Genomic DNA, 24,193 nt, shown 5'->3' on the forward strand with positions numbered 1-24,193 from the left:
AATCCTCCTCGGTGACCGAATCATAACAGCACTCCCTTTTGGCCTCTATGTAGTATGATGCACTTCCCATAGGCCTCCATATTGTATAATGTTTCCCCACAGGCCTTCATATAGTATAAAGCACCCCATAGGCTGCTATGTAGTATAATGCACTCCTATAGGCCTCTATAGCTCCATATATAGTATAATGAACCACATAGGCAGACTCTATAAAGTATAATGCCCTCCCCATAAGCAGACTCTATATAGTATAATGCAGCCCCATAAAAAAATAAATACATTACTCACCTGTTCTGAACAATCACTAATAGATCAATGATTTCTGTTCTGGCATAAACAATCCAATCAGTCGATGAATAGGCAGCATTTTGGCTGTTTAGTGCTCCATACAGTATAATACACCCCATAGTGCTTCATACAGCATAATACACCCCATAGTGCTCTATACAGTATAATGTACACCCCATAGTCTTCCATACAGTATAATGCACCCCGCATTGTGCTCTATACAGTATAATGCATACCCCATAGTGCTCCATACAGTATAATACCTACCACATAGTACTCAATACAGTATAATACATACCCCATAGTGCTCCATACAGTATAATACATACCCCATAGTGCTCCATACAGTATGATACATATCCCATAGTGCTCTATATAGTATAATGCACGCCCTATAGTCCTCCACATAGTATAATACACACCCTATAGTGTTATGATTGAGTCACCGAAGGAGGAAAAAACAAAAATACAAGCTAAGTCCAGAAAACCGGAGAGGTTGGTAGCTATCGGATTGCAGACCCCTGATCCTATCCTCAACAACTAACAGTAGCCGTGGGGGGCTCCTACGATGCCCTAGACCCCTCGATCACAGCCGGAGAACTAAATAGGCCTAAAGAAAGAAAGGGGAAATCTAAACTGCCCCAGAGCAGACCCCAAAGCAATAGGCAGCCCCCAACATATAATGACGGTGAAGCAAGATGAAAACACTAACACAGATAGAAAGATAGGTTGAGCAAACAATGGGGCCCAAGCTAACTAAAAAGGACAGGATAGAAAAGCTGCTGTCTGCAATCTGTAAAAAACCCTACCAAAAAATGTCCCAACCGTCTGATAGGAAAAACAGGCCCTGAAGTCGCTAGGACTTCAAAAAGACTATATCAGCACTCAGGTAAATTCTGAAGACAGAGCAAAGAGACAAACTGAACAGAGACAAAAATGGAACTCAGCACACCCCCGACCGGGGATGGCTGAACTCCAAAAAACAAGGTAAACAAGACAAAACTAATAAGTTCAATAGCAGAGCAAAAACTTATCTTTGGGAAGCAGGAATCAGACTGGTCTCCAAGAATCCAGCAGAGAAATCACCAGCGACTCAGAAGGGCGTCGGCTGCCTTATATCCAGTCAGCAGTTCCTGTTACCCAGTCATCATCTACCAGATCAGGTGTTTGGTAATCAGCCTCACTACCTTCCTTCACCAGAAGAGGGAGTTCATCAGACATCGACAGTGAAGGGGAAAATGAACTCACAACACTATAGTGTTCCATACAGTATAATACACACCCCATAGTGCTCCATACAGTATAATAGACACCCAATTGTTCTCCATACAGTATAATGCACACCCCATTGCCATCCATACAGTATAATACACACCCCATAGTGCTCCACATAGTATAATGCACACTCCACAGCGCATCTCCTCACCTCAGCAGCTCCACTGCCCGGCACAGCGTGTTGCGCGATGATGTCATCGCACCCGCCGCTGCTATGTCAGAGGCAGAGGGGGAGAGGGAGCATCACGTGATACTCTCTCCTCAATCATTGCTTTCAACTGTATCGGCATCTATAATTCAGATACAATTGAATGCGCAATGCCGGGGGCCCTCATGGCTCACTGGCCCCATAGGGCCCATGTGGTCTGCTGCTATTAGCGGCACACCAATGGGGCCTGGGGCCCTTGGGATAGTGGGGGCCCTATCCCCCTAACTTCGGCTCTGGTCATCATGTTTATATAAAGTTTCTTTGCTTTTGATACTTCCTAGGATTTAGCTTTGACAAAACCTTACTAACGCAGTCATGTGCAAATTACATACATTTTTGTGCATTTCAACAGGACGCATCTAAAGCAAGTCTATGAGAAAATCCACACGTAAAACAGTGTAGAAGGATGTGCTTTACAAAAAAGTTCTATCTTGATCTCATCTGTCCACAAGATGCTTTCCCAGCCTTTCCCATATATATTTTGGCAAACTGCAGTCTAACTTTTTTTTACGTCTCTGAGCAGGCCCAGACTGGCAATCTACCAAGGTGGGCCAGTGGCTCTGAACTACAAAGTGGGCTGCCAGCCCTTTAAAACTTCTGACTAAAAGGCTTGTAGGTGCGTGCTGACAAGGGCCATGGTGGTCCGTGGCATTGCATGTACATGGCTGTATATAATCGCAGTATTACCTATACATTGTATATACAGCAGTCGCAGTATCATAGCTAAAATGTATATACAGTAGCCTATACTTTATACAGGTTATACTGTGACTGCTATATATACAATATATAGGTGATACTGTGACTGCTGGGTATACATTATACAGATGATACTGTGACTGCTATATATGCAATATATAGGTGACACTGCGACTGCTGTGTATAAATTATATAGGTGATACTGTTGTATATATGTTACATACTGTGATTATACATAGCCATCACAGTATTACATATATAATGTATATATAGCAGTTGCCGTATCACCTATATAATGTATAAACAGTAGTATCACCTATATATTGTATATACTGCAGTCACAGTATCATCTGCATAATGTATACACAGCAGTCACAGTATCAAGTATATATTGAATATACAGCAGTTTCAGTACCACATTCTGCGACTGCTGTATATACATTATGTATGTGATACTGCAACTGCTGTATATACAATAAATAGGTGATACTGAAACTGCTGTATATACATTATATATCATCTATATATTGTACATACAGCAGTCACAGTATCACCTTACGTTGTTTATACAGCAGTCGAAGTATTACATACTTAATGGGAAGGAATTTTTTTCCCTATGGAGAAAATTGGCTTCTACTCTGTGGGTTTTTTGCCTTCCCCAGGATCAACAATGCAGAACAGCTGCACTAAAAATGGGCTGAACTAGATGGACATAAGGTCTTCCTTCAGCCTTCAAAACTATGTTACTATGTTACTATGTAATGTATACACAGCAGTCACAGTATCACCTATAATATATAGGTGATACCGCAACTGCTGTGGAACAATCTGAGGAAAAGTATTATAGAAACACATCACCACTTCTGTATTTATCACCCACCCCTGGTTTTGGCGTAGAAACACTGATGTAAAATACTGACTAAATACTGAACATGTGAATGTGACCTAATTCTGTATTTATACACTACACAGTACCACTTCTACTGTCCTGTGTGTATATATATATATATATACACTCACTGGCCACTTTATTAGGTACACCATGCTAGTAAGGGGTTGGACCCCCTTTTGCCTTCAGAACTGCCTCAATTCTTCGTGGCAGAGATTCAACAAGGTGCTGGAAGCATTCCTCAGAGATTTTGGACCATATTGACATGATGGCATCACACAGTTGGCGCAGATTTGTCGGCTGCACATCCCTGATGCGAATCTCCCGTTCCACCACATCCCAAAGATGCTCTATTGGATTGAGATCTGGTGACTGAGGAGGCCATTTGAGTACAGTAAACTCATTGTCATGTTCAAGAAACCAATCTGAGATGATTCGAGCTTTATGACATGGCGCATTATCCTGCTGAAAGTAGCCATCAGATGTTGGGTACATTGTGGTCATAAAGGGATGGACATGGTCAGCAACAATACTCAGGTAGGCTGTGGCGTTGCAACGATGCTCAATTGGTACCAAGGGGCCCAAAGAGTGCCCAGAAAAAATTCCCCACACCATGACACCACCACCACCAGCCTGAACCGTTGATACAAGGCAGGATGGATCCATGCTTTCATGTTGTTTACGCCAAATTCTGACCCTACCATCCGAATGTCGCAGCAGAAATCGAGACTCATCAGACCAGGCAACGTTTTTCCAATCTTCTACTGTCCAATTTCGATGAGCTTGTGCAAATTGTAGCCTCAGTTTCCTGTTCTTAGCTGAGAGGAGTGGTACCCAGTGTGGTCTTCTGCTGCTGTAGCCCATCTGCCTCAAAGTTCGACGCACTGTGCGTTCAGAGATGCTCTTCTGCCTACCTTGGTTGTAACGGGTGGCAATTTGAGTCACTGTTGCCTTTCTATCAGCTCGAACCAGTCTGCCCATTCTCCTCTGACCTCTGGCATCAACATGGCATTTCCGGCCACAGAACTGCCGCTCACTGGATTTTTTTTCTTTTTCGGACCATTCTCTGTAAACCCTAGAGATGGTTGTGCGTGAAAATCCCAGTAGATCAGCAGTTTCTGAAATTCTCAGACCTGCCCTTCTGGCACCAACAATCATGCCACGTTCAAAGGCACTCAAATCACCTTTCTTCCCCATACTGATGCTCGGTTTGAACTGCAGGAGATTGTCTTGACCATGTCTACATGCCTAAATGCACTGAGTTGCCGCCATGTGATTGGCTGATTAGAAATTAAGTCTTAACACACAGTTGGACAGGTGTACCTAATAAAGTGGCCAGTGAGTGTATATATATATATATATATATATATATGCACTGTACAGTATCACTTCTCCTGTCCTGTTGTCAGAGAGGCGATATTGGACTTTGGGAGGGTCAATATTGGTTTATTATTTTCAATATTCCTATGGGAAAATAAAACTAAATATAGGAAAGCTCGTTTAAATTGATTATACCAAGTATCCCCTATACCAAGAACATTCCAGTTGTTCGGAGTCCGACTGTTGGGGCATCCATGATCCCGAGAACCGGAGCCGTAAAGGGTACCATGTAAATAGAACTGTGGTCCATCAAGCGCACTGTGACGCCATTCACATGTGCTTCTTCAAATAACTCCTTTAGGAGGAGGAGAGTAGAGGAACACGACAAAGTATAGCAAAATTCACTGATCGAGGGTGGAGTGTTATAGTAAGTGGGCTGGTGGGATTTGTGTTTTGCAGGGCTGCTTTTTTGTCCCAGTCCGGCCCTGGCTGTGAGTCAGTAGTGGGGTTCCCCTGAGTCTCCTGCCATAGTATTTAATTTAATTCAAATGTTGTTGGATTGTTTGTGCTGACACTGATGCACCCTGAGCCTGCAGGACAGCTTGAATATTTTTGGAACTTGATTGGGGCTGCTTATCCACCATCCTGACTATCTTGCATTGCAACCTTTTATCAATTTTTCTTTGCCATCGGCATCCATGAAGATTAGCTACAGTGCCATGTGTTATAACCTTCTTGACTATGTTGCGCACCGTGTACAAAGGAACATCAAGAACTCTGGAGATGGACTTGTAACCTTAAGATTGTTGATATTTTTCAACAATTTTGGTTTTCAAGTCCTCAGACAGTTCTCTTCTCTTTCTGTTCTCCGTGCTTCAGACACACAATGCAAAGATTGAGTCAACATTTCCTTTTTATCTGATTTTAGGTGTGGTTTTCATATTGCCCACACCTGTTACTTGCTACAGGTGAGTTTAAACAAGCATCACATGCTTGAAACAAAGTTGTTTACCCACAATTTTGGAAAGGTGGCAGCAATTTTCTCCTGCTCAATTTGGCGTTTTGTGTGAAATTATGTCCAATTTCCCTTTTTTTCCTCTGTTTTTCTTTTTTGTGTTGTTCCAATACACACATAGGAAATAAACATGTGTAACTGCAATCATTTTCTGGAAGAAATACTTTCTTTTCTGGAACAATTTCAAGGATGCCACAATTTTTGGCCATGATTGTATATATACACATATGTCTTTTGCAGGTTTTATGTTTTATGGCCAATGTCAACATGCATTTATATGCTGCATGTGTATCAACTCAAACCAAGCTCAATTTTTGTGTTTTTTCTCTGTATTTTTGCATTCTGTGCAAGCTGGGGTGTCGCCTCCCTTTCCTGAGCTGGAAATTGTATATAAGGCTTCCCCAGACTGGTGTCTACTGTTTGGGACCCAGTCCTTTTGTCTGCCCTTGTTCACACATTGAGGTCAACTTTGACACAAGACAAGGTTTTTAATATTAGACAGTGTAGGACTATCCCGAACAGAGTTACCAGTGGTGGGCTGGGCCGGGTGGCAGGGAGGCAATTTCCCCCCGGGCCGCTCCCCCAGCACCTCTACAGGGCCGGCCGCACAGCAAGTTGTGCGCAGCCGTGCCCGCTGTACTGTGACGCGGCCGGCAGCAGACAAAGCCACCGCGTCACAGTGTACCATGCCGGCCGCCAGCCGAGAGCTGTGCACCGCCGTCACCTTGATGGCTGCACAGCTCCCGGGCCGCTGCCATTGCCTGCATCTGCAGTCCCACTCCCTCCCTCTCCAGTTCCGGGTCAGGCGTGCGCGATGACGTCATCGCGCGCGCCGACATGTACCAGAGTCCGGACCCTGGAAGCAGAGAGGCGCTGCTGGGGAGCGGGTGGCTGTGAGGTAAGTATGGCAAACTTTTTTTTTCTTTATGACATGAATTACATGTGTGAGGGGTTGTGGGGGCTGCAAATGATGAATGGGGAGTGAGTGGGGCTGCACATGATAAAGGGGAGGTGAGTGGGGGCCGCACATGATGAAGGGGGGTGAGTGGGGCCGCACATGATGAAGGGGGGTGAGTGGGGCCGCACATGATGAAGGGGGGTGAGTGGGGCCGCACATGATGAAGGGGGGTGAGTGGGGCCGCACATGATGAAGGGGGGTGAGTGGGGCCGCACATGATGAAGGGGGGTGAGTGGGGCCGCACATGATGAAGGGGGGTGAGTGGGGCCGAACATGATGAAGGGGGGTGCGGGGGTTGCAAATGATGAAGGGGAGGTGAGTGGGGATGCAAATGATGAAGTGGGGGGAGTGTAGCTGCACTTGATGACGGGGGGTAAGGGAGATTGCACATGATGAAGTAGGGGGAGTTCGACTGCACAGGATGAATTGGGGGTAAGGGGGACGGCACATGATGAATTGGTGGGTAAGGAGGATTGCACATGATGAAGGGGGTGAGTGGGGCTATACATGATGAAGGGGGGTGAGTGAGGCTGTACATGATGAAGGGGGGTGAGTGAGGCTGCATATGATGAAGTGGGGGGAGTGGGGCTGCACTTGATGACGGGGGTAAGGGGGACTGCACATGATGACTGGGGGGTAAGGGAGATTGCACATGATGAAGTTGGGTGAGTTCGGCTGCACATGGGAAGTGGCGGTTAAGGGGACTGCACAGGATGAATTAGGGGTAAGTGGGAATGCACATGAATTGGGGTTAAGGGGAACTGCACATGATGAATTGGGGGTAAGGAGGACTGCACATGATGACGGGGGAGTGGGGCGGCACATGAAGTGGGGGGTAAGGGGGACTGCACATGATGAAGTGAGCGGAAGGGGACTGCACATGATGAAGTGAGCGGAAGGGGACTGCACATGATGAACTGTGTCTGAGGGGGACTGCACATGATGAAATGGAAGGGGGATAGGGGGCTGCAAATGATGAAGGGGCACTGCAGATGAAGTGAGGGGGTGATTGGGGACTGCAATGGATGAAATAAGGGGACTTCAAATTAAAGTGGGGGGACTGCAAATGATGAAGTAAGGGAGAGGACGGGGACTGCAAATGATGAATTCAGTGTGAGTGATGGGGCACAGCACTTTAATTGAAGGTGGGGGGTGAGGAGAGCAAATGATGAATTGAAGGTGGGGGCTGGGGAGAGCAAATGATGATCTATGGGGAGAACAAATAATGAATTTTGAGAGTGGGGGAGTAAATGATGTATTGAATGTGGGGTAGAGCAGTTGATGATGAATAGAGGGTGAGAGAGAAAGACATGACAATGAACTGAGGCAGGATGGGCATGTAAATGTAATGAATCGGGGTAAGGGTTAGAGCGGGAGGTACATAGTGGGGGGCCTTGAGAATGAAGTGCCTGGTAATGAATTGAGGAAAAGAGGTCAGGTGCTAATTAATTTATATATTAAATGGGGAAAGTGGCTATTTATAGTTAGTGGGTGCACAGTGGCGGATTATAATTTATATTTGGAATGATGGGTAGCATTATAACCAATTATATATTGATTGTGGGTGCACGTCTGTATTCAGATGTGTAGTGTAGAAGAAACGGAAAAAGTGGGGAATGTGCTCTGGAAGTGGTGCTCTAGTAACTGTGTTATTTTACGCAGGGTCGAGTCCTGGCTGGAAGAAGTGATGGCTGTCTGTGCTTGATGAAAAAGAAAAGCAAAGATGAAGGACTTCAGCTAGAGACGTCACTGGTGAGTCAGTGAATTACCTGTGCACTGGCACTATACACTGTATACTATATACAGAGCTCCTGTGTATAATGTCACTGGCAGTTGTACACAGACGCTATATACAGAGTTCCTGGTACATTATCATCGGTGATCACTGTATTTATTACCTATACACTGACGCTATACACTGTATACTATATACAGCTGTCCTGTGTATGATTTCACTGATGATCGCTGTATTACCTGTACACTGACACTATAAACAGAGCTGCTGTGTGTAATGTCACTGGTGATCCGTGTATTACCTGTACACTGACACTATATACTGTACAGAGCTCCTGTGTATAATGTCACCAGTGATCACTGTATTACCTGTACACTGACAGTAAATACAGAGTTTCTGTATACAATGGCACTTAGTATTATGTTTTTTTTAATTAATGATCAGTATTGTAATATTCAGTCACTATGTGGTGGTAATATGTAGTCTGGCCATGGTGCGGTGGTATTTGTTCCTTGTATGTGGTATTATTCAGTCGCTGTGTTGTGGTAATATGTGGTCTGGCCAAGGTGTGGCGGTATTTGCTCCTTCTCTGTGGTATTATTCAGTCACTATGTGGCGGTAATATGTGGTCTGGCCATGGTGCGGTGATATTTGTTCCTTGTATGTGGTATTCGGTCACTATGTATTGGTAATATGTGGTCTGGCCAAGGTGTGGCGGTATTTGTTCTTTGTATGTGGTATTATTCGGTCACTATGTGCTGGTAATATGTGGTCTGGTCATGGTGTGAAAATATTTGTCCCTTGTATGTGGTATTAATGGTTGTTTAAAAAAAATGTAAATGTATGTGACTCATTCCATTAAAGAAAAATACAGAAATATATATTTATTTTTAATAGTTTAGAGTAGGGCCCGGCCGAAAGAGTCTCCCGTGTCGTGGTATCAGCTTAAAAATTATTTTGGCCAGAACAGAAGCTGCTGGTTATGAATGTGATCTGGTGTCTGATGGGAACTGTTAATATCTGATCGGTGAGGATGTGGTGGAGAAGTTGAGTTTTTCCAAGAGTGGGCGGTGGGACGGTGGAGGCGGAGCTGGTGTGGAACCCGGGCGAAGTCTCAAGGCAACCCAAAAATTTTGCCAGTAGGGGACCCCAAAATTCCTAGTGGAAGCCCTGGTCTGTCTCATAAGCTGCAGACCGCAGCTTCCTGAGACTTCAGTGTGCTCACGCAGACAGCGTGATTACATTATTGTCTCATGCCGCTCTGGGAACCGGAAGAGAAGATGGAGGCTGCAGTGGCGGGAATCAGGACGAGGTGAGTATAAACTTCTTTATTTTTAATTTGGAGAACTGGGGCCATCCTTCTATATATATATATATATATATATATATATATATAGGAGAACTGGGGTCTATTATACTATATATATGGGGAGAACTGGGGCCATCATACTATATATATGTGAGGAGAACTGGGGCCATCATACTAGATATGTGGGGAGAACTAGGGCCATCATACTATATATAAGGGCAACTGGGGCCATCGCACTATATTTATGGTGGGAACTGGGACCATCGCATTATATATACTATATAAAGTATATCCCATATCTCTATAGTAAGCTCGGTTCTGCTCCTATATCTCTGTAGTAAGCTTGGTTCTGCTCCCTTATCTCTGTAGTAAACGCTGTTATGCTCCCATATTTCTGGAGTAAGCTCAGTTCTGCTCCAAATCTCTGTAGTAAGCTCGGTTCTGCTACCTTATCTTTGTAGTAAGCTCGGTTCTGCTCCCATACCGCTGTAGTAAGCTCGGTTCTGCTCTCATATCTCTGTAGTAAGTTCGGTGTTTTTCGCCCATATCTCTGTAGTAAACTCCGTTCTGCTCCCATATCTCTGGAGTATTCTCCGTTCTGATCCATATCTTTGCTGTAAGCTCTGTTCTGCTCCCATATCTCTGGAGTAAGCTCTGTTCTGCTCCCAAATCTCTGGAGTATGCTCCGTTCTGCTCCCAAATCTCTGTAGTAAGCTCCGTTCTGCTCCCAAATCTCTGGAGTAAGCTCCGATCTGTTCCCTAATCTCTGGAGTAAGCTCCGCTCTGCTCCCATATCTCTGGAGTAAGCTCCATTCTGCTCCCATATCTCTGGAGTAAGCTCCATTCTGCTCCCATATCTCTGGACTAAGCTCTGTTCTGCTCCCATATCTCTGGAGTAAGCTCGGTTCTGCTCCTATATCTCTGAAGTAAGCTCTGTTCTGCTCCCATATCTCTGGAGTAAGCTCTGTTCTGCTCCCATATTTCTATAGTAAGCTCGGTTCTGCTCCCATATCTATGCAGCTAGCTCCGATCTGTTCCCATATCTACATACCAGCCTATTTTTAAAGCCTGTTATCTATGCTGCTTTAATTGAATGGCCAGAAATAAGCAGGGAAAAAGAGGGCCACCGCAACTCGAGGGCCACTGCCTTGTGATTGCCCCCCAGGCTGAAAAGTGCCAGCCAGCCCCTGAGAGTTACCGTGTCGTGGTGGGATAGCTTTCATGCTACTTTTGATCAAAAACAGTATTACTAAAAACTGTATTATTTAGATGCACTTTTGCTTTTACTTATTTAGTTATAGCAGGGTTTTTGCTCACTTTGTCTTTTGCAGGTTTTATGTTTTATGTTTTATGGCCAATGTCAACATGCATTTATATGCTGCATGTGTATCAACTCAAACCAAGCTCAATTTTTGTGTTTTTTATATACACATTTATATAGATATATACATTGCTAACATGTTCATAGATCTGTAGACTAGAAAATAAAATTCTATTTATATTTTACCATTTTTGTATTTAATAAAGTTAAATAAAATTGCCAAGGACATAGGATAAGATAATTGTGAATTAGTTATTAGTCTTCTTTTTGTTGCTAGTTTGAATCAGGGCTCTGCCATCCCGATCTGCTGCAAATATCTAATGAGTCAGACGGCATTAGAGAGCAACATATCTTAGGGCCCCGCTACATTTAGCGATGCACCAGCGATCCCGAACACGATATGACCCGGTCAGGATCGGTGGTGCATCGCTAAATGGTCGCTAGTGCGCTGCCAAACAGGCAGATCTCAGCAGCGACGCAGTGACGCAGCAGCGGTCGTTACTTACCTGTCAGATGCGGAGATGGAGTCGCCGATGAGAAATGGCCCAGGACGTTCTCGTGCGATCAGTGATAGCCAGCGGGGGAGGTAAGTATCACATGTAGTGATATCGCTAGCAATATCGCTGCTGCGTCACAAAATCAGTGACGCTTTAGCAGTATTGCTAGCGATATCGCTATGTGTAAAGCCCCCTTTACATATTGTTACAAACACATAACCTGACCTGGGCCATATATAGCAAATAAGTCACAGCCACTCATCCACTTGTCTTCCTGCGTTGTGAAGAGTCAGTGTTTGTCACATCTTTCTATGACACTGTGTCCTTATGAAACCTACAGTATATGACACATCTCACAGACTTCCAGAGAGGGATCAGAATATGTTCCTAGTAGAAGCACCAGATGTGGTACACATCATAAGTGGAAACAGATTCTGGAGGGACAGACCCTCCCCTCCATGAACCAATCACACAATGCAGCTACAATCGAGCTGCACCTTGGGGAACATTCTTTTATCTTAAGATTAACTCATATGGTGCCACTTACCTGTTTTGCATTGCTCACCCACAGCGTAATTGAGTGAAAACTGAGAAATCGTCCTCGTTCATGCTGAATGAATGAATAAATAAATATATTTCAGGTTTGGATTTTCAAAAATAATTATGATTAAAGGGATACCTTTTTTTTTTTAGCAAATGAAGCTCTTAATAACTAAATGTAGGTGAGAAATTAAGTAGCAGAATAATTTGACAAATGTAACTGGAACAGTTAGTGGGATGTGTTATTGTCACATTTCATGTCTACGGGGTTCAGTATTATCGCTCGTCTACACAACGTGAACCAGTGTATTGCACTTGTTACACTTACATACAATGACACGTGGAAGAGTCAATACATTATCATGACTTATAATGTCTGAACTGAAGATCCAACAGAATTAATACAAAATGATTACCCCTAAGAGTCTGACCCCATGAGACAGATCTATTGCAGCTTTAATTTTCCTACACACTTGCAGATCACATTCTCAAATATTGTGTCACATATAGATCAGAACTACATGAACTAAAGTCTCCTATGCATAGTTATGAAGTAGCATTATTATATATAGCATCATGCTTGATCTGCTATTTTATGCTTTATATATGCAGTGTCAATAATCCTAGGTACACAAAAAGTGACCAGACTATCATTTAATCCACAATAGTTTTCTAAGTGGATTTAATTACTAATCTTTATTAATACTTATTGGTAATAATGTAACACAAATACCTGTTCTCCTTTGTCAGTATATGATGTCTAGAAAAAAAGACCAATACAAAGATTGTTGTTAGGTATGATTGATAGCTGAACATATTCTAACTCTAATATATAAATACATAGATGCATTCTTATTAAATATGTTCATTATCATGCCCCAATATCAACCATTATATGAGATAATGAAAACTTACCATGGTTCGCAGATTGATTTCTATCAGTGAAAAATACTAATATGCCAGGAGTCAGATGCTGGAGACACCTCATATAAGACTTGGGAGCTAGGACATCCCATGTGAGCTCCTCCTTAGCCTTTGTAATACGAGGCAACATAATCTTTGCACATGATGCGTCTATTGCGTAATATCTGTGAAATAACTAACAAATAAGAGCAAAAAATGCATAATGGTAATAATTAAAGCATTATATTTATATAATGATTAAAATATGGACGGATGAAGGCAAATATACATGCATTTACAACAATAACTAGTTGATCATATAGTTGTAATGATGCAAGTACGAAATGTAGCTATGTACATACTTATGTAGCGCCAACATACCCTCCTCAATATTGAAATAGCAACACCAAGAAAGAAATGTCATGGAGGAAATCACAGGATAGATTGACATGTTAATGGTCTTAAAACCGCCGTTCTCTGTGTCCTTAGGACATAGTGTTTTAAAGCTCAACCGCCCAATAGATGGCAGAGCCGTACTGGGCTGACGGTATTGTGAATGAGATAGCCCAGCTGCCCAATCAGGACTGAAACATGCTGACTACCCTCATGCTAATTAGGGATGGTCCAACCGCCTCAGTCAAGCGCTGGGGCATGCTGGGCTGTCTCCCATGCAAATTTAGGATTGCCCAGCAGCCCAGTCACAGGCTGGGCCTCCTGGCCTTCCTCCAGGTGTCACCCTTTCTGGGTGATCACCTGGCTATTTAGATGGCTGGCAATGGTCAGACCATTGTTAGTCATGACTTGGTGGAGGGCATGCCTTGCGTTTTGGTGTTCTGCTGATTTTTTAATACCTGACCTCAGACTTTGCCTTTGACTATTTGTTTGCCTAGCCCCTTTGTCTCTATGCACACCATTTTGGACTGCTGACTTCAGACTGTGACCTGTTAACTCTTTTGTCTTGCCCTTCTGCCTTTGACGTATACTCTTAGTATTTGACCCCAGACTTCTTGATTCATCTGTCTCACAACTTGTCCATGAGAAGTGACAATATCCAACATCATATTAATGATATGGAAATTATGAAAAAGGAAAATTTTCAAAACATCTCGATGTAGGGTATGTTCCCAGTATCAGTAAACGCTTCACATTGGCTGCTGCGTGCGTTTGCAGCGTCCCACCCATAGCGTCCAGATGTTACACCATAGTGAATGGGATTTCAAGAAATCCCATGTCCACTATGAGTGCACGGACTCCTCAGGTTTACCTGCAGAGACGAATATGGGGTGCGTTTTCCAAGACCACAGCATGTCAATTTATGTAGTGGAGACTGAGCGTCTCCGCTGCATAAATTACCCATAGACATTCATTAGATGTGGTAAAACCGCATTATCTTCCTAGTTACATGCGTATTAAGTGTGGGAACGCAGCTTACTACGCATTTATACTAATTTAAATAATGGTTGAAGTACATGTACACTGCAGTTCTTGCGATCAGCTGACCACGAGAACTGCAGTGCACGTGACCGCCGGAAACGGGGTTATCGCCGGACACTAGCATCAGCTTCAAGTTCCCACGATTAGCTGATCGCGAGAACTGCAGCGCACATGACCACCGGGGACCGAGTCTTCGGTCATCAGCTTCAAGCTCAGCTGTGTTCTGGATGTCAGGCTGAATGGTGGCATAATGCCACCGTTCAGACAAAGGCATCCAGATGTAGCAGAGCTGGACTCGTCGTGGGACAGTATGTATATCTTCTCAGCAGACAGGTAAGGATATTGATGCTTTTTTTAGTTGAATTCTCTTCCAAGAGACAAAGGTGTCGGTGGAATTAAAGAAGTCTGTGTCATTATTTCAATTAATATACTTTATTCTGGCTGTGTCTTTATTTACCATATAACTATAGTATTAGTAATTGATAGGTGTCTCCATTTAATTTAAAGAGAAAACACAGTACTTTGGCAACAAATGGCTTCACCCAACCACTAACCATGAATGGAGAAAAAGTTTTGGTGTTATCATTCATAATCTCTGGAAAAAGGTCAAGAAAGTAAAAATTCTGCCGGAGTATGTAAACTTTTTAGCACAACTGTACGATGATGTTTTTATCGCCTGTTATTGCATTTTATTGCAATGTTTCAGTGACCAAAAAAATTTAATTCTGGAGGTTTTGACTTTTTATTTTCTCGTTAATCAGTTATTTTTCTATATTGATTGGCCGATTCTGAGTGTTGCGATACCAAATATGTGTATTTTTTTATTATTGTTTGTGAGACAGTGACGGGCATTGTTGTAAATGGGCAGTATGTATCCCAGGGGAGGAGGTTTTCTGTGCTGTAAGCCTGAAATGTTGCTATGGGACCTGTAGTTCCACGAGCTTTGTTTTTGTTTATAAAGGGGGGGTTACAGGGTTAGCCGGAGAACTGGATGGGACTGAATGGTCTCTGTGTTGGCAGGTCCTGCAAGTGGACCTGATTACTGAAGAGCACAGAGTGAGACCATGTACCTGCAGAGCCGGTGTCGGCTAACTGTGGTGGCGAAGCTACCATCCATCTGAGGGTCTGGACTGTCGGGTTTTGCCTATGGTACAAGGCATCATTCCGGACAGTGATCCCAGTTAGGTAGCTTCCCCAGAAGCTAGGACTGACAAGAAGTCAGCATGTGGAGCGGAGCTCCTGGAAGGTATGGGAGACTGTGTGCACTGACGAGGGTCAGTTAATGAACTGTGCGGTCACCCACGGTAACTGGACGAGGTGAGGTCCATCGTGTTTAGAGACTGCAACCTTATGTCATGGGTCATGGAGTAAAACTGTAAAAGAGACATTAGCACGGTGTGCGGTCGCCCACGGTAACTAGACAAAGAGAAGTCCGGCGTATTTAGCGACTGCGACTTAAAGCTGTGTACTGTGCAGTGTTATGGACTATGTGGTAGGTCTGTGATGTGTAACATGGCCTACAGTGATTTATGCTGAGTCTAAATAAACCGAATGGACTGTTTAAGCGAAAAAACGTTCCTGTGTACCTTTATCCCACTGACAAGCAAGTGTCCCCCAATATATTCAGTAAGTGCTATCTTACATATTTTATTTAGAATCAGGCAAAAGGGGAGTGATTTGAACTTTTATATTTTTTTTATTTTTAAAAGCATTTTTTACATGCTTTTATAGTCTTCATGGGAGACTAGAAGCTGCGATCTTCAGATCCCCTGTGCTACACATTGCAGGGCTGCAGCCCTGCTCTGTGTAGCAGAAATGATCACTTGCTATGAACGCCGACCACTTGGCAGCGCTCATAGCGATCTCCTGCAGACCCCAGGTTGTCATACCAACCTATCGATGACTTGCAGTCATGTGACAAGGGCACTGATGTTCGTGGTTTGTGACGCACTTCTGGCACGGCCATGATTGAGTATGACGGCGGCATTTAACATGATAAGAGCCTCGGGTGGATCACGATTCCACCGGTGGCTGTTAGGGGCACATTACATTTGAATTGATCAGCTGTCATGTGCCAGAAAAGGTATGCACTCATCTCCCGAACCCGCACCAAAGAGAGGGAGACGCCCTATGAGGGATATATCCGTCATTGGACGTTAAGGGGTTAAACTGGTGTTTTCCATACAAGGTAAACCCCTTAGCTCAGGGATGTCAAACTCCAATACAAAGAGGGACAAAAAAGCTTGGACAAAGTCGGGGACCTTGATATTTATTATGATGAACTTTTTCATAAGGAAACAAATTTAAAGGGTTTGTCCCACAAACAAAGCACATTTTAATTAATAGATCTTAGAATAAAATATTGGAATAATATACTATGTTATGTAAGAGAAGTAAAAAACACATGGCCCAATGGCATAATATGTAATAACAAAGGTAGAATAATTTGAATAAAACAGATAATAAAGTATGATGCAAACAAAAGTGCTCCCAAACACAGTATGATACTCCCACAGTGAATTCATTCACAGCACCATCCACATGCATGATATAATGACCCTACAGTAGCCCCCTTCCTCAATCCCCCAACAAAGAATGGTGACCCCATCACGGTGTAATTCTCCAACTGTAATCCCCACAAAGCATTCCATACAGTAAAGTATAGTAGTCACAAAAGATGCTCCATACTCATCCTGAGGGCCAGATTTGGACTGCGGAGTTTAACATATCTGCCTTAGCTGGAGGGCTAGAACTCCTAAACCCAAGTCCAATTTGAGATATAGCCAGCAATCAAGTGCAGTGAAGGGTGAACATATAAAACCCAACCCAGAATGTGATAGGGCAGATGAAAACAGGAAAATGTAAAACACCTGGATAGGAGCAAACAAAGAAGGGGGAATAAAGGCAATTGGAACCATCAGCATTTGAATAGGGAAGAAAAGGCAATAGTCCAGCAGACAGCGGAACTGACAATGGAGCAAAGGGTCAGAGGATCGAATCCTCAAACCAAGCCATGACACTCGCTTTGCAATGGCTGACCAATGACGACTCAGATGTGCTTGATGGGAGACAAGTCCAGAGATGCTGCAGTCCATGGTAGAACATTTACAGTTGTGGCCAAAAGTATTGACACCCCTGCAATTTTGTCAGATAATACTCAGTTTCTTCCTGAAAATGATTGCAAACACAAATTCTTTGGTATTATTATCTTCATTTAATTTGTCTTAAATGAAAAAACACAAAAGAGAATGAAGCAAAAAGCAAAACATTGATCATTTCACACAAAACTCCAAAAATGGGCCATACAAAAGTATTGGCACCCTCAGCCTAATACTTGGTAGCACAACCTTTAACCAAAATAACTGCGACCAACCGCTTCCGGTAACCATCAATGAGTTTATTACAATGCTCTGCTGGAATTTTAGACCATTCTTCTTTGGCAAACTGCTCCAGGTCCCTGATATTAGAAGGGTGCCTTCTCCAAACTGCCATTTTTAGATCTCTCCACAGGTGTTCTATGGGATTCAGGTCTGGACTCATTGCTGGCCACCTTAGAAGTCTCCAGTGCTTTCTCTCAAACCATTTTCTAGTGCTTTTTGAAGTGTGTTTTGGGTCATTGTCCTGCTGGAAGACCCATGACCTCTGAGGGAGACCCAGCTTTCTCACACTGGGCCCTACATTATGCTGCAAAATTTGTTGGTAGTCTTCAGACTTCATAATGCCATGCACACGGTCAAGCAGTCCAGTGCCAGAGGCAGCAAAGCAACCCCAAAACATCAGGGAACCTCCGCCATGTTTGACTGTAGGGACCGTGTTTTTTTCTTTGCCTCTTTTTTTCTCCTGTAAACTCTATGCTGATGCCTTTGCCCAAAAAGCTCTACTTTTGCCTCATCTGACCAGAGAACATTCTTCCAAAATGTTTTAGGCTTTTTCAGGTAAGTTTTGGCAAACTCCAAACGGATATCCGACGGATAGTATGGGTTGACACTGTTGTACCCTCGGACTGCAGGGCAGCTTGAACTTGTTTGGATGTTAGTCGAGGTTCTTTATACAACATCCGCACAATCTTGCGTTGAAATCTCTTGTCAATTTTTCTTTTCCATCCACATCTAGGGAGGTTAGCCACAGTGCCATGGGCTTTAAACTTCTTGATGACACTGCGCACAGTAGACTCAGGAACATTCAGGTCTTTGGAGATAGACTTGTAGCCTTGAGATTGGTCATGCTTCCTCACAATTTGGTTTCTCAAGTCCTTAGACAGTTCTTTAGTCTTCTTTTTTCTCTCCATGCTCAATGTAGTACACACAAGGACACAGGACAGAGGTTGAGTCAACTTTAATCCATGTCAACTGGCTGCAAGTGTGATTTAGATATTGCCAACACCTGTTAGGTGCCAGAGGTAAGTTACAGGTGCTGTTAATTACACAAATTAGACAAGCATCACATGATTTTTCGAACAGTGCCAATACTTTTGTCCACCCTCTTTTTTATGTTTGGTGTGGAATTATATCTAATTTGGCTTTAGGACAATTCTTTTTGTGTTTTTTCATTTAAGACAAATTAAATGAAGATAATAATACCAAAGAATTTGTGTTTGCAATCATTTTCAGGAAGAAACTGAGTATTATCTGACAAAACTGCAGGGGTGTCAATACTTTTGGCCACAACTGTAGGTCATGTAGCCTGCTCACAGTAGCATGCACAACATACAGTGTGATGCTGACTTTGTAATAATGCTGTTTGCAAAGTTTGCCGCCAGCTGCAGGTCTTGATTTTTATGCCCAAGTGCATTCAGTGTAGCAGAACATTCCTCACGCAACCTTTATTAACCTTAATATGTTAGTAATAGCAGCCAAGTCATGTAAGTTTGGGTATTTCTGCATGTTGCATTCATACTCGACACTGAATAAATTGAAAAGGAGCGCGAGCTTGAATGCTGTTGGGTATAAAATTTACAAGGGGTGTTCTGAAGAACCTGCTTTTTTCCAATGCTGCAGAGGCAAAGCTACGTCTCCATAGCGTATCTACCAGAGGGGCAGAGGGTGGTGTTGCCCCGAACTCCGCTCTTGGACGGACCCACGCGGAGCAACCACCACTCTACACACAAAGCTATATACAACAAGGAAGCCTTAATGCCAAGTATAATAAAAAGCACAAATCTTTATTAGGACATATACATGCAATCAAAAAATGAATTATTAAGGGGTAATATGTCCTAATAAAAATTTTTACTTTTTATTATACTTGTCATAAAGGCTTCCTTGTTGTATGTTGGTTTGATTTACTTGATGGAAGTGCCATCAATCTAGGCTAATATATTGGTTTTGTTCACCACTCTACACTGTATCGGTGCGCTGCGCTACGGAAAACAGTAGTGTAGGGAGACCACGTCTCTTATGTGTTCTTCAGGGTCGGTATCTACTAGTATATGGTCACTATATGGCATTAATATCAGTGTTAATCTTTGTATAAAGATTTTCAGTAGCAGCATAATCATCTGCTGAGGTTCCCCTATACCTATGATTAGGCTCTGCTACTGTAGTTGTACACATAATTACCTGGTTAGGGCAATATCGCTGTTACCTCTGCTATCATCGGGGAGCGCACAGTTTGGGTCAGCGTCTCACTAGTAGCGTAGTGACCGGGGGGGGCAGAGGGGCGGAGGCCCGGGCCATGCGCTCTGAGGGGGCCCACCCGGAGCTACGCTACTGTAACTCTGTCTGTGTGCGCTGTTACATTCTACAGCAGAGAATCGATCTCCCTGCTCTGCGTCCCGGCCGCTAAGGGCCCCTGAGCAGGCGGTGGGGGAGCCCTGTGCCAGCAGTGGGCCCCCCGCCCGTCATCGCAGGTTCAGCTGTATCGGCTACATGCCGACACAACTGACCGCATTGATGAGAGAAGGAGCGGGCGCTCCTTCTCCCATCATCCCCCTGTCAGCGTCTGACGTCACCGACACTGACAGTGGGCGCGATTACGTCAGTACTCGGCGCCTCCAGTCGGAGATGAGTGGGAGCAGCGCAGGAACAAGGAGGAAGGGAGGTGAGTATTTAGTTTATGGGCAGGGGGGCATTATACTACAGATGGTGGCTATGGGGGTGAATATACAGAGGGTGGCTATGGAGTGCATATACAGAGAGTGGCTATGGGGGTGCATATACTACAGAGGATGGCTATGGGGGTGCATATGTGGTACTCGCAGGTACGCAGGACGCAGTGACGAGGTGCGAGACGGTTTAGTGCTTTTCGTATTAACGTTTATAGGCCTAGAGGTAACTGTCCTCAGTTGCAGCCTAACTAACCAAAGGGGAAACAAGAATTGCCCTGGCAGGGGCTCTATACAAGCAAACACAAATGGGGTAGAACACGACTACGTCCGGCAAGAGCTGGTCACTATAGGGCCGCGGTATGGACGACTACGGGTCCTTAATTATATAGTCAACTTAGCCGTCCAGATGTCCCTCGCCGTTCGGGATGGTGGTCTTTCGGCGTAGCAGTCGCTGGGCCCAGTTGCTGAAGCGTTGACGAAGTCTTCGAGCGCTCCGGCGCTCCGATGACACTGGAGCACCACAGGCCCTGGAGGAGTCCTTGGATGGATGGTCCGCAGCCCCCAGACTGGGGCAAGCGGCAGCGATGTGGGGTGGCGAAGGGCAGGCCACCTGCGCAGCTACCAGCTGCGACGGGGAATCCGCGGCGAGCAACGGCCCTGCCCTTGCCATGGACCGGAGCGGGACAGTGGTGGCCGGCGGCGGCACTGGACTTGCCGCAGCCCAGGGTAGGAGCAGGGCGGCCGCGGGTGGCGGGGGACAAGCTGCAGCCGTGGGCCGGAGCGAGGCGGCAACGGCTGCAAGCGATCGTGGGCAGGCAGCAGCCGCGGGCAGGGGCGAGGCGGCAGCGGCCGCGAGCTGAGGTGAGGCGGCAGTGGCTGCGGGAAGAAGCGGGGCAGTGGCTCTCGGACGGTCGTTTTGGCGCTGTCCCTTTGATGTCCTCGAGGAACGTTTCTCCTGGCTCTGATAAGTCGCTCTGGTTCTCAGTCTCTCCCACGGTCTCCTGCTGCTTCTGTCCCAGTCTGCTGACTCACGGTCACTGGCGTTCCCCGCCCCTTTTATACTGGCTCCTCCCCCAGCCCATCTTCCATCTCAATGGTCCATCCCTGAACTCTGTCCCCCGGGAACAGTTTCCCCCGGAAGCTAGGTGACGGTCCCCTTGGTTCCGGCCCGGACACGCGGAGGGGGCCCTTCTTCCCACACTCCCCCATCCTGTATGCTCGCCAGTCCTCAGGCGAGGGTTTTTGCAGACTCGGGTTAGCCTCTCGAGACGGCAGTCCTTGTCGCCGTACGAACTGGTCCTGTTCGTAATGTTCAGGGTGTTTGCCAGCTGTTGATTGCTCGGATCGTCGAAGCTCGGGTATAATGGAGTCTTCTGGGGTGGTGGATGGTGGTAGGATAGTCGATTCTGGTGGGATGCCCGGGTCTACTGTGGTGTTACTTCTTGGGTGACCCGCGGATGCAGTTGGGGGGTCCTCTTCATCATCCAGGTCCCAGACCGTGGATGGGGGTCAGGGACCTGCGAGACCAGTTCGGGACGTAAGGGGTCAGTGGACGCACAAGACCGTAACATGTCGCGGTGCACAACACGAGTGAAAGGTGCGTAGTTTCCTTCGGATTGTATTTCATACACAGGCCCGTCGGGGCTTACTTGGCGCAACACTCGGTACGGGTTCTCCTCCCACCGTGGTTCTAACTTGTTTTGGGGGCGTTGATCTACCACGAGCACCTGATCCCCAGTTTGGAAGTCAATCAGTGGGGGCAGTGCTCCCCCCAGGTGTTCTATATCCTGGAGCTTTGTATAGACAATTCTGTGGAGGGTCTGCAGCCGGTGCCGGTGATTTCAGACCCACAAGGACACTCCGATCCAGGGCTGGGGTTCCTCCGGGTTTAACTCCACTTCTGTGATTCCTTTACCTTCCTGCTATGAATGAGTCACCGAGGAGGAAAAAACAAAAAGCAAGCTAAGCCCAGAAAACCGGAGAGGTTGGTAACTAGCAGATTGCAGATCCCTGATCCCTGATCCTATCCACAACAACTAGCAGTAACCGTGGAGCGTGCCTACGGTGGTCCTAGTTGCATCGTCACGGCCGGAGAACTAAATAAGCCTAAAGAAAGAAAGGGAAAATCTAAACTGCCCCAGAGCAGACCCCAAAGCAATAGACAGCCCCCAACATGTATTGTCAGTGAAACAAGATGAAAACACAGACACAGGTAGAAAGATAGGCTGAGCAAATGATGGGGCCCTCGCTAACTAGAAAGGACAGGAAAGAAAAGCTGCTGTCTGCAATCAAGCAAAAAACCCTGCCAAAAAGAATGTCCAACACGTCTGATAGAAAAAGGCCCAAATCACTATATCAGCACTCAGGTATATTCTGAAGACAGAGCAAAAGAGATCAACTGGTCAGAGACAAAAGTGGGGATTCAGCCCAGTCCCAGCCAGGGCTGGCTGAACACAAAAGCTAAGTAAACCAGACAAAAACTCATATGAACAATAGCAGAGAAAACTTAGCTTTAGGAGGGCAGGAACCAAACTGGAAACCAGGAGCCACAGTCAGGAAAAATCACCAGCAAGAAACTAGGGAGTCGGCTGCCTTAAATCCAATCAGAAACTCCTGATGTCCAATCGCAGTCCTCTTCCTCAGGGGCCCGGTCTCTGACATTTAGATCAGCTTCATTACCTCCCTTCAACAACAGAGGGAGTCCAGATTGAGAACTCACTACTCCTCTGTCAGCACAGCCAGCTCCATAACCCTCACCAGAAGCCAGAGGCAAACCCAAAAATGAGCTCACAACAGTACCCCCCCGAGGAGGGGTCACCGAACCCTCATCCACGCCACCAGGCCGATCAGGATGGGCCCGATGAAAAGCACGAACCAATCTATCGGCATGAATATCAGAGGCAGAGACCCAAGAATTGTCCTCCTGGCCATAACCCTTCCACTTGGCCAAATACTGGAGTCTCCGTCAAGCCAGACGAGAATCCAGTATTTTCTCTACCTCATATTCCACATTACCTTCAACCAACACAGGGTCAGGAGGTGCAGCCCTAGGAACTACTGGCTCAACATATCTCTTCAACAGAGACTTATGAAACACGTTATGGATCTTAAACGTAACAGGAAGAGCCAATCAAAAAGAAACCAGATTAGGAATCTCCAAAATCTTGTAAGGTCCAATAAATCTTGGCTTGAACTTTGGAGAAGCCACCTTCATAGAGATATTCTTTGATGACAACCGAACCATATCACCCACTTTAAACCTGGGGCCAATGGTCCTATGCCGGTTAGAAAACCGCTGGGCCTTTTCCTGTGAGAGAGACAATTTATCCACTACTTGGTCCCAAATCTGCTGCATTCTCTCTACCACAGTGTCAACACCTGGGCAGGCTGAAGATTCCACTTGCCCTGAAGGAAATCGAGGATGAAACCCAAAGTTACAGAAAAAGGGCGACATCAAGGTGGCAGAACTAGCTCTATTATTTAAAGCGAATTCGGCTAAGGGCAAAAATGAAACCCAATCATCCTGATCAGCAGATATAAAACATCTCAAATAGGACTCCAAAGTCTGGTTTGTTCTATCCGTCTGCCCATTGGTCTGAGGGTGAAACGGAGGAGAAGGACAACTGAATTCCCAGCTTGGAACAAAAGGCTTTCCAGAATCTGGAAACAAACTGAACTCCTCTGTCCGATACAATGTTCTCAGGAATCCCATGCAACCGAACCACCTGTTGTAAAAACAAGGGTACCAACTCTGAG

General features: G+C 45.1%; 1 protein-coding gene across 1 annotated transcript in view; it reads right to left on the reverse strand.

Annotated features, from left to right (window-relative positions):
- HPD (4-hydroxyphenylpyruvate dioxygenase) overlaps window positions 1-24,193 on the reverse strand; it is a 71,218-nt gene that overhangs the window by 25,584 nt on the left and 21,441 nt on the right. Inside the window, exons 2-4 of the mRNA XM_073585995.1 lie at window positions 12,970-13,153; window positions 12,788-12,814; window positions 12,062-12,124 (exon numbers count right to left, since the gene is read on the reverse strand). Of these exons, the coding sequence (XP_073442096.1) occupies window positions 12,062-12,124; window positions 12,788-12,814; window positions 12,970-12,972 (93 nt within the window). The 5' untranslated portion in view covers window positions 12,973-13,153. The remainder of the gene's footprint in view (window positions 1-12,061; window positions 12,125-12,787; window positions 12,815-12,969; window positions 13,154-24,193) is intronic.

This window comes from Dendrobates tinctorius, unplaced genomic scaffold, assembly GCF_039654945.1.
Source record: "Dendrobates tinctorius isolate UK_male_01 unplaced genomic scaffold, ASM3965494v1 ptg000090l, whole genome shotgun sequence".
In the NCBI taxonomy this organism is placed as follows: domain Eukaryota; kingdom Metazoa; phylum Chordata; class Amphibia; order Anura; family Dendrobatidae; genus Dendrobates; species Dendrobates tinctorius.